The sequence below is a fragment of the Xenopus laevis genome, chromosome 1S (assembly GCF_017654675.1).
Source record: "Xenopus laevis strain J_2021 chromosome 1S, Xenopus_laevis_v10.1, whole genome shotgun sequence".
NCBI classification, from domain to species: Eukaryota; Metazoa; Chordata; class Amphibia; order Anura; family Pipidae; genus Xenopus; species Xenopus laevis.
In genome coordinates this window covers 105139395-105155609 of record NC_054372.1, presented here as the reverse complement: position 1 = coordinate 105155609, position 16215 = coordinate 105139395, and the positions used below count along the sequence as shown (strand labels likewise).

The following is a 16215-nucleotide window of genomic DNA, read 5'->3' as shown; positions in this document are numbered from 1 at the left end:
ATTGGGCTCTGACCAGATTACTATCAACACAGTACTCATAGCAAAATGTATTATAGGACTCAATATCTGCTAAAATTGAGAAATGTGTCACTAGCCATACATGTAACAATATATTGTGGGCTGCCGATCAAAACAATTATCCCTGTACTTCACTACATGGTAGATTTGGGAGATCATAGGCAGATGAATTTTACAGACTTGCCCGTTTCAGTCAGTTTATTGAGATATTAATGAATCCATACATATTGAATTAAAGGGCAATAACTCTGCCCGTTACACAATTATGTTATATAGCGTTTCATATATGAAATCCCATTCGCTACAAAGGTGGCGGCCGCCCTTGATGTCGTAAAGGGGTCAGATGTGGTATTTGGTGTACGCTTTATAATCAATCTAACAAAAACGATAGTCTTTTTGTAGATACGGCGTGCGGTATTAAGGGAATTGGAAGAAAAGGTTCGGGTTTCAATGGCTAACTAAGCGGAAGTGACGGCTATATGAAAACACTCTATTCCTCCCTCCCATTCTCTTGACGTCCGCATTTCCACGTCTCTCTTGTGTGTCCCTGTCCGGTGCTAGGTTTCCCCCGAGAGGGGGAGTGGGGGCAATGGCTGCAGTGTCAGGGGCAGGAGGTGGGGGACCGGGGCAAGGAGGTAATGTCCGTGATGGGGTACGGGTGGCTGTGCTCTGCCTTCTCTGGTACTCGGTGAGCTCAGGAGGCAACGTGGTGAACAAGATCATTCTCAATGGGTTCCCTTATCCGGTCACCGTGTCACTGTTTCACATTCTTGCCATTTGCTGCTTCCTTCCCCCGCTGCTCCGAGCCTGGGGAGTCCCACACACGCAGCTGCCAGCCCGCTATTACCGCTGGTACATCATCCCGCTGGCCTTCGGCAAGTACTTCGCCTCGGTGTCTGCACATTTCAGCATCTGGAAGGTGCCCGTCTCCTACGCACATACAGGTGAGTCTGGCGCTGGGGTAAGGCGCGGAAATGGAATAATACAGAGATTGGTACATTTACATGGCACAATCCAAACAAAAAAAAATACTCAGGGGGGAGGGGGTGACTGACTCAGGAGAGAAATGATGATGATGTGAGCTTTATCCTCATATCCAGTCATGGGTGTGAGTAGATGCCTATAGTCTATATATGTGTCCATGTGAGGCATAATGAGATATGGGTGTTATGATCAGACTAGGACTAGTGAAAGGTGCACGTGAGATGGGCTAGACAGTTTAGCTCATATGTTAAAAGGCTTGTTCCCTATAAATTAACTTTTAGTATGATGTAGAGAGTGATGTCCTGACACAATTGGTTTTTATATAAGGTTTTTGAGTTATTTAGCTTTTTTATTCAGCAGCTGCATTTTAAATCTGGTTGCTAGGGCCCAAATTACCATAACAACCATGCATTGATTTGAATACGAGACTGGAATATGAATAGGAGAGGCCTGAATAGAAAGATGAGTGATAAAAAGTAGCAATAACAATACATTTGTAGCCTTACAGAACTTTTGGTTTGTTTTTGTGAAGGGGTCAGCAACGGCCAGTTGAAAGCTGCAAAAAGTCAGAAGAAAAAGGCAAATAACTAAAAAAAAAACTATAAAATATACATGCTTACAATTTGCCATTTTATATTGGCACCTTTAAATTAACTTTTAGTATGATGTCGAGAGTGATGTTCTGAGACAATTTGCAAATGGTTTACGTTTTTTATTATTCCTCATTTTTGAATTATTTAGTTGTTTTTTTTCAGCAGCTCTCCAGTTTGCCATTTCAGCAGCCTGGTTACTGGGGTCTGAATTACCCTAGCAACCACACACTTATTTAAATAAGAGACTGGGATATGATTAGGAGAGGCCTGCATAGAAAGATGTGTAATAAAAAGTAGCAATAGCAATACATTTCAAAGCTGGAAAGCGTCAGAGGGAGGAGGGAAAATAATTCAAAAACTATAAAAAAAAATAAATAGTGAGGACCAACTGAAAAGTTGCTCAGAATTGGCCATTCTATAACATACTAAAAGTTAACTTAAAGGTTTCACGTAAAGGGGTGGTTCACCTTTAAGTTTAATTTTAGTAGAATGTATTCTAAGCAACTTTTCAATTGGCTTTCTGTTTTTTTACATAGTTTTCAAATGATTTACCTTCTTCTGACTTCATATGAATGTCGCTGGCCCCATCAAAAAAACAAATGTTCTGTAAGGCTACAAACCAATACCTCAAATTGCAAATGAAAGAGCTGTTGAATAAAAGGCTAAATAACCCAAAAATCACAAATAATAAACAATGACAACCACTTTAAATAATTAAATAACCAAAATGAATAAATTGCATCAGACTATCACTCTCTAAATCATACTAAAAGTTAATTTAAAAGTGAACCCCATTAAAAGTATACAGCAGTGATATGACTCAAGTTCTGACCCTCCTACTGAGTCGTTCAGCTAACAAAAGATATCAGGACATAATCAAGCATCACTGCTTCAAGTGCTGACTTATAGGAGCTGACACAATATGTTTTTGGGCATCACCCTTTTTCACATACTAATAATATTTTTGGCAGTTGGAGACAGACAGGGCTTCCATCAGAAATCTTTGGGTCATGGGCAAGTTGTCTGGGCCCCCCTTGAACACAAGTGTAGAGTGCCAAATTTTCTGGCCATGCCCCTTATATGGACTATATAAAAGTTCACCTAGCATTTAGGAAGGTTTTACAGGAATGGGACCTGTCATCCAGAATGCTTGGTACCTGGAGTTATCCGGATAGGGGATCTTAATGTACTTTGGATCTTCATACCTTAAGACTACTAGACTAAATCATGTAAATATTAAATAAACCAAATACTCTTGTTTTGCTTACAATATGGATTTATTAGATCTTAGCTTTTATCAAGTACAAGATTCTGTTTTATTATTGCAGAGAAAAAGGAAATCATAAAATGGAGTCTATGGTTGATGGCCTTTCTGTAATTTGGAGCTTTCTGGATAACGGGTTTCCGGATAACTGATCCCATACCAGTACTTTGACAAAAGGGTGAAATTGATTTTTTTTTTTTTACTATGCTGAAAACTCACAAATCATTTTATAGATGAGCCATGGTGTATTAGGGTTACACTAAAATGTAAAAAGACCCTGCAACTGCTCAGGGACGACTCAGGAACTATAGGGACTGTGACTGATAAGCAGCTGCAATATTTGTTCACGAAAAATGTCGTGTGCTTGTAATGTGCTGTGGAGCCTAATAACAATAGTCCTACCACTTCTTGAAAGTTCATGTAGATGATAGCTCATATCAGTCAGTACGTAAGTCACAAAAAATACATTCTATAATTAGTACTTAATATAAATCGTTAAAATATTTGCTTATAAGGTAGTTAATTAGTGGTCAGGGGAGTTTGCTCAAAGTTTAAAGCCTGACCCTGTCAAACTGCTCTGAATTGTCGATGCTTGAAATGGAAGTTTCTACATACGTTATGGAAGTTTTAACAAAAGTATTACACGTTAGCTATGCAATACCTAGCTCTGCCCTCCCCTTGGGTCAATATTTGACTGAGCCAGGAACAGTTTTCCCATCTGGCACTCCTACAGTCAGGACAATGTGGGAAATATTTGATGCGTATAACTGCTACTGTTTTAGTGTGTTGCTTTTGCTTTTGCTCAATTAAATGTCTACCAATCATAGTTACATAGTTACATACATAGTTACATAGTTAAATTGGGTTGAAAAAAGACAAGGTCCATCAAGTTCAACCCCTCCAAATGAAAACCCAGCATCCATACACACACCCCTCCCTACTTTTAATTAAATTCTATATACCCATATCTATACTAACTATAGAGCTTAGTATCACAATAGCCTTTGATATTATGTCTGTCCAAAAAATCATCCAAGCCATTCTTAAAGGCATTAACTGAATCAGCCATCACAACATCACCTGGCAGTGCATTCCACAACCTCACTGTCCTGACTGTGAAGAACCCCCTACGTTGCTTCAAATGAAAGTTATTTTCTTCTAGTCTAAAGGGTTGTCCTCTGGTACGGTGATCCACTTTATGGGTAAAAAGGTCCCCTGTTATTTGTCTATAATGTCCTCTAATGTACTTGTAAAGTGTAATCATGTCCCCTCGCAAGCGCCTTTTTTCCAGAGAAAACAACCCCGACCTTGACAGTCTACCCTCATAATTTGTCTTCCATCCCTCTAACCAATTTAGTTGCACGTCTCTGCACTCTCTCCAGCTCATTTATATCCCTCTTAAGGACTGGAGTCCAAAACTGCACTGCATACTCCAGATGAGGCCTCACCAGGGACCTTTAAAGAGGCATAATTATGTTTTCATCCCTTGAGTTAATACCCTTTTTTATGCAAGACAGAACTTTATTTGCTTTAGTAGTCACAGAATGACACTGCCCAGAATTAGACAACTTGTTATCAAATAAAGAGATGGCGACCATTAGGTGTGTGTGTTATGGAGTTCTTTATAATATATAAATGTGTTAAGTGTGCTTTGAATTCTTAATAGAATAATGCAGACTATTAACCCATATTTGCATATTGTAAATATCGGTAAAAAAAAATTTCTTAAGTTTTTTAGAGCTTTATAGTAACATACATTAAGGGTTTGGTTGAGCACTTTTTATTTAGTCTATTTCTCTTCCTGTAACATATATAATGTAATATTATATATATATTTAGAGAGAGAAATTAGCTGAGTCAGATCCAGGAGAGGACTTTGGGCTGGGTTGGCTGTGCGTTGGGAAGTAGTGGGTCGGGCTGGGTTCAGGTTGAAAAGTTTCTGATCTTCTCATCACTAATCCACATAACTTTTTAGCATGGAACCCTACCTTGGTTGTGTGCTTCACCCTAAAATATTGTGTGATTCCTCTAAATAAACAGCTTTACAGTCTTTTATCCTCATTGCCAGTGCAGTCTCTTCTTGTGCCCTAATGGAGAAGGAAAGTTATAATCACTAGGGTGTGCCTAATGTTAGGTACCCCCAATAATTATAAGCGCTTGCCTGATACTGCAGGCTGCTGCTTCTGTTAGCAGAAAACTGCACCGGTTCTGGGTGTTTCTGAGCAAGCATCATGGAGCAAACCTCTGCCTTCTTTGCACTGTTTGCACATGCACAGTACAGCGAAAAGCCATCATTTTCACTCTACCATGTGTGTGCTAGCCCAGGTCCATATGAAACTCCTTGTTGTTCATCCTGAAGGACCTAGGGACAGTACAGTTTTCTGTACGCTATTAATCATTGGGTGTGCACCCCTCTGTTTAATTTAACTTTTTCTGTCCTTTAAAGAAAACATATATGCCTTTTTGACGCATGCTCATTCAGTTGGCTTTATGTAGAACAGGTGCATAAACAGCATCTGAAACATAATTGAAGCATAAAAGTTTTATAAACATAATATGCAACCCCTACCTCACGCTGTTTCATTGTAAAGTGGTACATTCTTGGCCTTGGAATCCTCTGCTTACCATAATAGGCCGTGTACAAACAGTGACACAATGCAACACACACTACAAGACTTCACCATTTTAAACAGCCTTATTTTTTACACATTTTTTTAAGTGACTTCTGCCAGAAGAACTTGCTTACACATGTCTGAAATGGTGTAAAATAATGGCATTATATCTGGTGGTTGCACTACGTAAAACACACCTTTATAAATCTGCAGCTTTTGACAGGTTTTTTGGTGAATTTTGGTTTACACAGCATAATGCATATGCCCCTAAGAGTAGAGATTTGCATTACAGTGAGATTGAAGTGTGAGTGGAGAACTGGCAAACACACAGAGAGCTAACACACTGACACAATATTGTGGGTTCCTTTTAGTCTATGGAATCAGGAATGTTTGGGGAAGTTCAGGCAGTGTTATTGCACCTTTTCTGTATTAAGCTGATGTAATTTTAAGTGAAGCTGTTGTTTACAGGGAACCTGGACCTATGGGGGCGAAAAGAGCATTTGCTATTGTGTGAGGTACACCTGCAACCAGGCAATCTGAGCAGATGACATTGAGGTGTGCAATAAAAGTCTAATGGGGGTAATATGCTGATCCTGTTCAGGTTGAAGTGACCACCCACCTTATTTTCTGCTTTGTGACATCAGTGTTTCTTTTTATTTTACAGTAAAGGCTACAATGCCAATATGGGTGGTGCTACTGTCCCGGATAATAATGAAGGAAAAACAAACCACCAAGGTGAGAAGGAGCCATTTCTGTCTGTAGGGTTTGGCAACATCAGCCATCTAGGTAGTTGCCATATTGAAAAATCTAGACTGTATAACATATTAGTCATTTCTTATGGAATAATATGCAAACCAATGTCAGCACACATAAACTTTTTACTCACTTCTTAAGCCTGTGTCCGCATACATAATAAACCACTTTTTATAGTCTTCTAGATATGTTGCTCTATTTACCAGACTGCAGGAATCAACTTGTAATGTAATCTTTTTTTTTTTTTTTTTTAAATCTGTCGGGACGTCCACTAACCCTTTTGCACATGCTGGGTCTCCCTTGAGTAAATTAGTTGTGTTATGTGGTAAAAGTTTAATTAATATATCTGTGGTTTTAAGTCGTTGTTTTCCCTGTACAGTGTAACATGCAAAATATTAATCTGCATATTTTTTTAACTGATGTTTATTGCAAAGTTGCTTAGAATTATGTTTACGTTTCAAAAAGCTTATGTTTTTGTTGAGATCCCCTTTAAGGTGGAGGGAATGAGATTTTGAGCAAAGTTGCAGGATGACAATTTAAATATTGAGAATGAAGCAACCATACTATTAGTGACATGATGTAAACAGAGGAAGTATTCTAAAATATAAATGTTTTATGAGTGGTGGCTTGTCTTATGTATAACACCCTGGGTTGTTTACTTGCACATTATCAAATTTATTTTGTCTTTTTCAGGTTTATCTGTCTCTTGTCCCTATTATTGGAGGTGTTATGCTAGCAACAGTAACCGAGATCTCCTTCGACATGTGGGGTCTCATCAGCGCTTTGGCTGCCACCCTCTGCTTTTCTCTACAAAATATTTTCTCCAAAAAGGTTAGAAAATATTTTATTGAGCGATCTGTTAAAGGATACAGTCCTGTTTTTGTAAACACTTCCTCAGGGAAGTGGGTTATCCACGAAACGCGTCAAAGCTGTCGAGCTCACTACGCTCTGTTCTCATATTTTAATGCATTTCTAATAAATGGATGTTTTTAATTCGCTGGTGCTCCGTGTTTGCTAAAGATTTCGTTGCTGTTTTTGTAAGTAAGCTTGTTGCATTGTATTTACATATTTTAAAAAGTAGGTTAAAGCTACCATACTGTTATCCAAGCAAGCAAGTAAAACTCCTCCACTGACTCCAGTAAAGTAAATTACATGGGGTCTTTTTTACTCAAACTGTCCATGTTTAAAAGTAATTATACCTATGTCTCAGTTTATTGTTGCACCCATTATTGGTGCCATTTTCTTCTATAATTCTCTGAATATTGATGAGTTTCTGCATGTAGTCCTAATCATATATCACCAGCCATAGTGTCAAAGTAACTTTCTTTGTGACTGGGATTTTTTCTGTGTCTTGTTTATTTATTATGCTGGGTACAGATAGGCATATTTGTCTGTCGAACAAAGAGTAGCCCCTACTGATCATTTTTCTATTTTAATAGAACAATTTTTCTATTCTCGTCAAATCTAGGTCTTGCGGGACACTCGGATACACCATTTACGATTACTGAACCACCTGGGCTGTCATGCTATATTTTTTATGATACCCACCTGGGTGCTAATAGACCTGTCATCCTTCTTGGTGGATAGTGACTTGGTAAGCCTGTTTTTCAGATTTGTAACTTGTTTGTTTTTTTTTTGTACAATGTTTTGCTTTTCTGCCTTGAATTATTATTTTAATAGCTTTAGATAAAGTTTTATTTCTTTGCAAACACAAAAAAGCCTTAGCAAGTAATAGAAATAATAAGCATATACATTTTAAATTATTTTCAGTAATGTAGCCAGTATTGTATAAACATGCATGCCGCATTTTCTTTTTGTGGTAATTATTCCTTAATTATACCACGCTCCGAAAACGTTTCCAGCGAGTCAGTTCCCATATTAGTTAAGCTCATCTGAATATTTTTAGGACTGTACATTGCACCTGCTTTTCTCCTCCCTGCCCCTCCTGGGAGGAATGTTGCTCTCCAATAAAGCAGTATATTAATGCATGCTGTATGCTTGTAACGACACGTATTTAAAATGTAAATATTTTTGTATGCTCCTATACTCCATCCGCTATAATATCCATTTAGCACAGGTGCTGCATATTCAAATGCACATTGTCTGGCCCCACCTGTTACCAGTAGTAACATGCAGTATCTTTTAAAGGGATACTGTCATGGGAAAACACATCCGTTAATATTGCTGCTCCAGCAGAATTCTGCACTGAAATCCATTTCTCAAAAGAGCAATCAGTTTTTTTTATATTTAATTTTGAAATCTAACATGGGGCTAGACAAATTGTCAGCTTCTCAGCTGCACCCAGTCATGTGACTTGTGCTCTTATAAACTTCAGTCACTCTTTATTGCTGTACAGCAAGTTGTAGTGATATCACCCCCCCCCCCCCCAGCAGGCTAACAACAGAACAATAACAAGGTAACCAGACAGCTCCCTGACACAAGATAACACCTGGTAGATCTAAGAACAGCACTCAATAGTAAAATCCAGGTCCCACTGCAACACATTTTTACATTGAGTAGGAGAAACAGCCTGCCAGAAAGCAGTTCCATCCTAAAGCGCTGGCTCTTTCTGAAAGCACATGACCAGGCAAAATTACCTGAGATGGCTGCCTACACACCAATATTACATCGTAAAAAAAAAAATACACTTGTTGGTGTATTTTACACGGTAGAGTGAATTATGTGCAGTGTAAGTGTAATTTAGACATAAAAACGACATTATAAAAATCATGACAGAATCCCTTTACGGTAAGTTACAGGCTGCACAGCCAGGTTGCGAAGATTTTCAAATGGTTGAAGATTGATTTCCGTGGTCCAACCTCAGCCATCTGTGGCTTGTTTTTTTTTCAGTGATTGCTGCAAAATATTTTTTTATTTTAATTGAAATAATAAACTTGCCAGGTTTTAGGTGGTAATCTTGTAAGTTTTCTTTTAAAGGCTCTTTTTCAGTCGTCCAAAGCAATTGATTGCTGAAGTCTTTATTGTGGATCTTTTCTCTTATGTGCAGCTTGCACACAACACATCCTGCACAGGGAAATTATTCACAATACTTTGAATATGACATGTATCTCCGTGTAGTATGTGACTTGTGATATTCATTGACTTTTAGGGCTGCAGTTTTGACATGACTGGTGTTTAAAACTGACAATTGCTATCTAAACTGTAAGATAGTGAATGATTAGTGTAGCTTTTATCATAAGAGTCTATACAATATATTTTGAAAGTGTGTTGCATATTAACTGCTATGCTACTAATGGCCAAAGAAACTGTGTTGCTGTAATTACAATTACCAATAGCAAGAAAATGTGATGTTATATCTCATTTGAGAATAGGCTTTATACAGGTATTGGATCCGTTATCCAGAAAACCATTATCCAGAAAGTTCAAAATTACGGAAAGGTAGTCTCCATTATAATAAATTAATCCAAATTTTTAAAATTTCCTTTTTCTCTGTAATAATAAAACTGTACTTTGTACTTGATCTAACTAAGATATAGTTAATCAATATTGAAAGCAAAACCAGCCTTTTGGGTGTATTTAATGTTTACATGATTTTCTAGTAGACTTAAGGTATGAAGATCCAGATTATGAAAAGATCAGTTATCCGGAAAAACCCCAGGTCCCAAACATTCTGGATATCTGGTCCCATACCTGTATTACAAATTAGTAGTATGTTCTCTCATTCTGAATCCTTCTGTTCTGGGCTCCATTTCTTTAAAATGTAGTCCTGGAATCCCTTTTATTTATAGTTACCTAATTATTATAATTTATATAGATAGTACGGACCTCATTTATGTATGCAAAAGGCAAGTGCTGTAGGAGAACCTACAGTCTATTTCCTTCAAGACCTTTAGCACCCAGTACAAAGAAAATTAAACTAAATGATTTTTTATTTTTTTAAAACAATTTCTTAATCCTTTCATTTGCAACTTCTTTGTTTTTCCCATAGAGTTCTGTATCACAGTGGCCATGGACACTCTTCCTTCTTGTGGTCAGTGGCACTTGCAACTTTGCTCAAAATCTCATTGCCTTCAGCATCCTGAATTTGATTAGCCCTCTCAGTTATTCTGTAGCCAATGCCACTAAGAGGATCATGGTCATCACCGTTTCACTCATTATGCTTCGTAATCCTGTTACTGGTACCAACGTCCTAGGCATGATGACTGCCATACTTGGTGTCTTCCTTTATAATAAGGTGAGTATCTGTCAGACTGAGCTGGTTACTTTCTTGCAACACCATTCTTGTGTGCACATGGAGTGAATAGGAGCCATGTGGTTACTTTAACTGCTGTATCACAGCAAGATTCAAGTGGAGTTTGAGTAGCTTCTTTATAAAGCAATCTTTTGTTCTTCCCACAGGCAAAATATGATGCAAACCAAGAGGCAAAGAAACAGCTTCTTCCTCTTACATCCGGGGAGCTCCAGGACCATCACCATGGACCTCCAGAGAAGATGCAAAATGGCATGGCCAACTACCCACCTGGAAGAGACTACCAATATGGTCGGACCAATGTGCTTACTGACCACTTTCAGTACAGTAGGCAGAGTCACCCCACAGCGCACAACCGCTATGATGTCTGAAGCCCACGCTCGCTTTTTACAAAGCATTGTCTTTATCTCTCTTCACCCTTTCCAGCTGATCCAAATCATGCCCATGGTCTAATTTGTCATGCCTCTGATCTCTGGCTAAGCTATAGCATGCTTGGAATTTCTACAAGTTCAAGAAGCAAAGTGGAAATACAGCTTGAAGATGCACTTTTCTTGTTAATATGGTCCAACCAATTATTTAGAAACCAGTTCATATCTGCTTCTGGAATACCTACCATATTTTGAACTGATGGAAAACACCAGGATGTGTGTTAATTGCATCATATTCATTCTCCGTATGGCTGTTTTCGCCTGGTTATCCTGGAGTCATTGCTGTCTGCAAATGTTGCATGTGTTTTTAATGATGCCTAATTAGCCTTACAGAGCAGTCTCTTCTTAATCCTTTTATGGCCACCTTGTTATTTAAGACGGACAAAAACAAAATACTGGCCAAAAAGTGTCTATTAATTTAAACCTGTACATACAAGTCCTGTATTCCTGTATAGTTGTGCTTTTAAATGGCTGCTAAGCTGTAATCACTGTTTTTGGAACTACAAAGAGCATTATCCTTAGGAGCATTAGAATAAGAAATGTGTAGCGTTATAGATCCATGTTGTTTGGTGATTCATCAAGTTGAGCAGAAATTGCTGTTGCAATTCTAGTGCAATATTTGCGCCGTGTCAAATAAAGGGGGAAAATCTGTATTGTTATGATGTCTAAATCTGACAAGCCCACATTGAAGTCGTCCAAACAAATTATGATGAGGAAGTTGTTATGCATGAATTTGGTGTTATACAGAATGACTTGAAATAAGAATACACTTTTTTGAGTAGATCCACATTCTTTTTTGTTCATACTATTCCGGTTGAGCATCAACAGATTTTTTCACGTGACCCATGTTCCTTTTTTTTTTTTTTTTTATAGTAAAAAATTTGCATTCAGTGGTGCCCTGCATTGTTGCATAACATGTAAATGCCCTAAATGGCTAAATAAGGAATCCAGACCCCTATAGCTGTGGCATAAAGTAAGTGAGGTCTCAAAGTCAAAGCTCTTAAGGTGGCTTTAGGCATAATAATTCCGATTGTTCGTTTTCAATACAGACACCTAGAGCTAAAATGTCAGATATACAAGTAGAAATGATAGAATTCTACCTGTATTGGATGATTTAGAAGTAAACCAATGTTTGGGCACCTCCAAAGGGGCCTCTTCAACATTTTCTGACCTGGCCGATCAACGAGCCAGCCCATATCCAAGTATTTTAATGATATTGGTTGGTTCGTCTCACGCCATACACTCAGTGAATATTGTAAAGAACTTAATTTGTATCTGTGCACTTTAAACCCCCAGAACTAAAAATATACTTGTGCTCCCATTACTCGTAGGATGTGTAACAATTGGGACAGCAGACCCAGATACTCTTAGGATCATAGAAGTTTAGACAGTCCAAAGGTATCCCAACTGATGAACAAAACTGATGGGGTAACTTGTAGGCCCACTGCCTCCTCCCAGTAAAGTTCTGTTGAATTATATTGGCTGTAACTGCTCTTTGGCGGTAGGGGTGCATGTGTGTAATCTAAATGTTATGAATATAAACGTTTTTTGCTGACTGATTCAGCTAATTCTAAGTAGTTGGTTGTTTTGGACTATTTTTTGGGGCTAGTGCTCTGGAGGCTGCCTATGGGAGAAGCTTAATTCACAACATATTAGGCATAGACACACAGACATATTCTTCAGTGGTGGTTTTAACTGAAACCTGCCAAGAGGTCAGGTTACAGGCGGTTTCCATTAAAACAAATGCCAGCTTCACCAGGCATGTTTGAGCTCTACTTATGTCACATTACAAATGTTTGTGTGCCATGAGCCTCCGTGCTGAGATACAGTATTTATAATTTTCATTTTGTTAAAGTAAAACTTCTCCCATGGTTTTCTGGGCAATGAGGGTGAAGACAGATCTTTTCTGTAAAATGCAACACTTCTACAGTGTTTGTGCCACCGAAAAAAAAAAAAATGGCAAACCCATATCTTGAATCAGACGAGGGAGCTCAAATACATATATAATGATTTTTGAATAAGGATTTGTTGCCATTTGTGTGCCCATTTAGAAACAATCACACTTGTTTACTTAACTTGAGGGAAGACACTGTTCAGATTCTTGAGCTAGGAGCAAAGCAATATAGTGGTTAAACAGTACACAGTAGGTGTAGGGCAGCAAGCCTAATGTCCTGTTTTTACTATTACCAGATACTCTGGACTTTGACTTGCCCGTTGGCTTTTCCTATTCAAGTATGCCATACCTCTACCATTTTTATTATCTCTACACCCCCTTCTCTTATCCAAGAATTCTGCCAGTATGTGACACAATACTAAAGGGTCACATAATCTTCAGTTGCAAGGGTTTAAGCAGTGAGATCCTGTTCTGTGTTATAAGGGAGGGCATACAGGGTATGGTAAAGAGGGATTTGTTCATATGCTGCTAGTGCCATCCACCTTCCCTAAAAGTTAAAGGGGACCTGTCACCTTAAAAAATAATTCCGAATCCTATTTTATCATGTTTAGTCAAGCAAAAAAATCTTTATTTATACTATATAATTTATTTGAATCTTGTTTCCTTCAGCCTGGGAATTACTAATTATAGCAAGCAGGCAGCTGCCATTTTGTCAACACTGTTATTAATACAAGCCTTGCATTATCCTCTATGCCTAAGGCATAGAGGAGGGGCAGGCAATATATGATTGACAGCTGAGATTTTTAAATGAGTTTACAACAAGTATGGATGTTTTAATAAAAAATAAATTGGATTTCATGTTTAATTGGAAAAGGACTAATTATACAGGTTTTTATGTCTGGGTGACAGGTCCACTTTAAAGCAAAAAAAGTAACTTTGTCCTATCTGTGTTTTGTCAAGAATGTTACCCTATTTTCATTTTTTTGAACGATTCGAACTAAAGACCATTCGATAGTCGAAGTACTGTCTCTTTAAAAAAAAACTTCGACCCCCTAGTTCGCCACCTAAAACCTACTGAAGTCAATGTTAGCCTATGGGGAAGGTCCCAATAGGCTTTGCTATCTTTTTTTGGTCGAGGAAAAATCGTTCGATTGATGGATTAAAATCCTTCGAATCGAACGATTTGAAGGATTTAATCGTTCTATCGAACTAATTGCGGTAAATCCTTTGACCTCGAAGTCGAAGGATTTCAATTTGGCAGTCGAATATCGAGGGTTAATTAACCCTTGATATTCGACCTTAAGAAAATTTTCCCCTTAATATACAGGTATAATTTCTAGGAAATATACGTATTTTATTTAGGGTTGTCCAACATAACTCTCTTGGTACCAGTTTCAACTTGTTATGTTTCTGGGCTTCCTGTGTTGCTTCCTCTCCTCAACCCACCTGCCATGACTCCACAGTGATGTGCCCTTCTTTATTTCTTCCCCTTAGAAATGGCAACTGGAAGTGGTAAAATTCTTAGCAGAAGATTGTTTTGTGACACTTGCTACAGCAAGCAACAAATGCACATATTATTTTGTATGAAGTATTATGGGGATTCTTTATAATTTATTTAAAAGGTTTTTTTTCCTGAGAAAGGTCCAGACTGGACCGAAACGTTGACAAATAAAACTTCACTTTGCTTGATCTCATTATGAAGTCCTGGAGTGCGTCATTCCTTGGAATACGACTATCTACACTATATGTGACAGCACCCAGGCAGTAAAACTCTGCTGGATTGGAGTGCACCACAGCCTGAACTGTGTGTGTGTATATATATGTATATATATATATATATATATATATATATATATATATATATATATGTGTATTTATATATATACACACATCTTGAGTGAGGTCAAATTGTTGTGAACACTAGCACTTTGCAGCTAGCATACTTGAAAATAGCTTTGTGTCTTTTATGTCAATGAAATAGGGCAAAGTAAACGTACATTACCTCTGAAACCGTTAGAAATTACTATTTTTCCTTTCAGTTTTAAGAATCAGACATTTCATCAGTGGTTTGTTCCAGTGGCATATATTTGTACCTACAAAAACCATTATTGGAAATGGAGGAATAAACACAGGACTATCAATGTTAGCGTGCAATAAATAATATCGTTAGCAGTATGGGACTCATCTATTGGTAATTTAAGGACATTAGAATTTGTCATATTTTGTCTTCTTACATTCAGTAATTACATTTTTTTTATGTGTAAATGTTTTTTAGCTGTATAATGAGAAAACTGTATTGAACACAAAATGTAAAAAGCAAGAGAAACACTATTAATGATGCTGTGGGCAGAGGTTGGCTTTGATCATATGTTTAGCCTAAAAATATAGTCTCCATTATCCACCATTTTTTCCCAGGGTATAATCCTTTTTTTCTGGGTGCTTCTGTTTCCTCCCCAAGCCATAAAGCAAAATGTAAGTGTCTTTGCCTGTTGATAGAATTGCCCCTTGGGTATGTTGGTTTGTGTCAGTGAGAAAAGATTGTAAACTCAACGGGGGCAGGGACTGATGTGAATGTCTAATCATCATCTGTACAGAGCTTAGTAATATGATGGTGCTTCATAAATAAGAGATAATATTCTCATACACGTTGCTTGCTATCCTTCCTCTGCATCTTTTTGACTTCTTCTGCTGAATCCCTTGGTTTGATCAGACACTGGCTTTACATGTGGAATGATTTTGTTTATTAGAAGAGTGTACATAAGTATTCACTAATGTGTATGTATATATGGGCCTTAATCATGTCACAAAAGAAAATGTAGCTGTTTGAAGAATATTTAGGATTTTTGCAAACAGATTCTTCTGTGTACTGTAAAAAGGACTTTCTTTTCTCCCACAAAAAGGGAGTAGGATTAAGAAAACTGTGAAAGTGTCTTTGAAATTGCTTGTGTTTGGGCTGTGTCCAGAAAGAATCAGAACAATAAAATAATAAGTTGCTGTATTTAATGCCTGGTGTGTATTCTACACAAAACCTTTTATTACTCAGAACTAGGGGTGTACTGAATCCACTATTTAGAAAAATTCGGGAAAGATCTGGGTGAACCAAAATCCTAATTCTTACTTGCATGTGCAAATCAGGGGCGGGAAGAGAAAAAGAGAAACATTTTTTTTTCTTCCTTTCTTTGTGACGAAAGCTCAAGTGATTTTAAGGATTCTGATTCGGTTTGGCCAGGCACGAGGATTTGACTAAATCTGAATCCTGGCCGAATACCAAACTGAATACTGCATTTGGTGCATCCTTATTCTGAATAAGGAAAATCTGTTGCCTTGTACAGTATCAAGCTGATTTACTCTTTTACACATGTTCAAGCAATAGAAATAAGCTATTACTGTAGAACCCATTCTTTCCTATTGGAACTGAACTGAAGGGACCACTGTGAAGTGCGTTCATTGCTTCATAAT

At 37.7% G+C, this 16215-nt stretch overlaps 1 protein-coding gene across 1 annotated transcript; it reads left to right on the top strand.

Moving 5' to 3' along the window:
• Positions 1–195: 195 nt before the first annotated feature.
• slc35e1.S (solute carrier family 35 member E1 S homeolog) lies at positions 196–12839 on the top strand. Its single transcript, XM_018243726.2, has 6 exons — positions 196–962; positions 6136–6206; positions 6918–7055; positions 7693–7818; positions 10174–10419; positions 10584–12839. The coding sequence occupies exons 1-6, from the start codon at positions 608–610 to the stop codon at positions 10803–10805; spliced, it is 1158 nt and encodes a 385-aa protein (XP_018099215.1). The 5' UTR covers positions 196–607; the 3' UTR covers positions 10806–12839.
• Positions 12840–16215: the final 3376 nt, after the last annotated feature.

Excerpts from the sequence above, each read along its gene's own strand:
- slc35e1.S (XM_018243726.2), top strand. The coding sequence starts at position 608 with ATGGCTGCAGTGTCAGGGGCAGGAGGTGGGGGACCGGGGCAAGGAGGT. Across the intron at positions 963-6,135 it reads CGTCTCCTACGCACATACAG|TAAAGGCTACAATGCCAATA; the intron begins GTGAGTCTGGCG and ends TTTATTTTACAG. Across the intron at positions 10,420-10,583 it reads GTGTCTTCCTTTATAATAAG|GCAAAATATGATGCAAACCA; the intron begins GTGAGTATCTGT and ends TTCTTCCCACAG.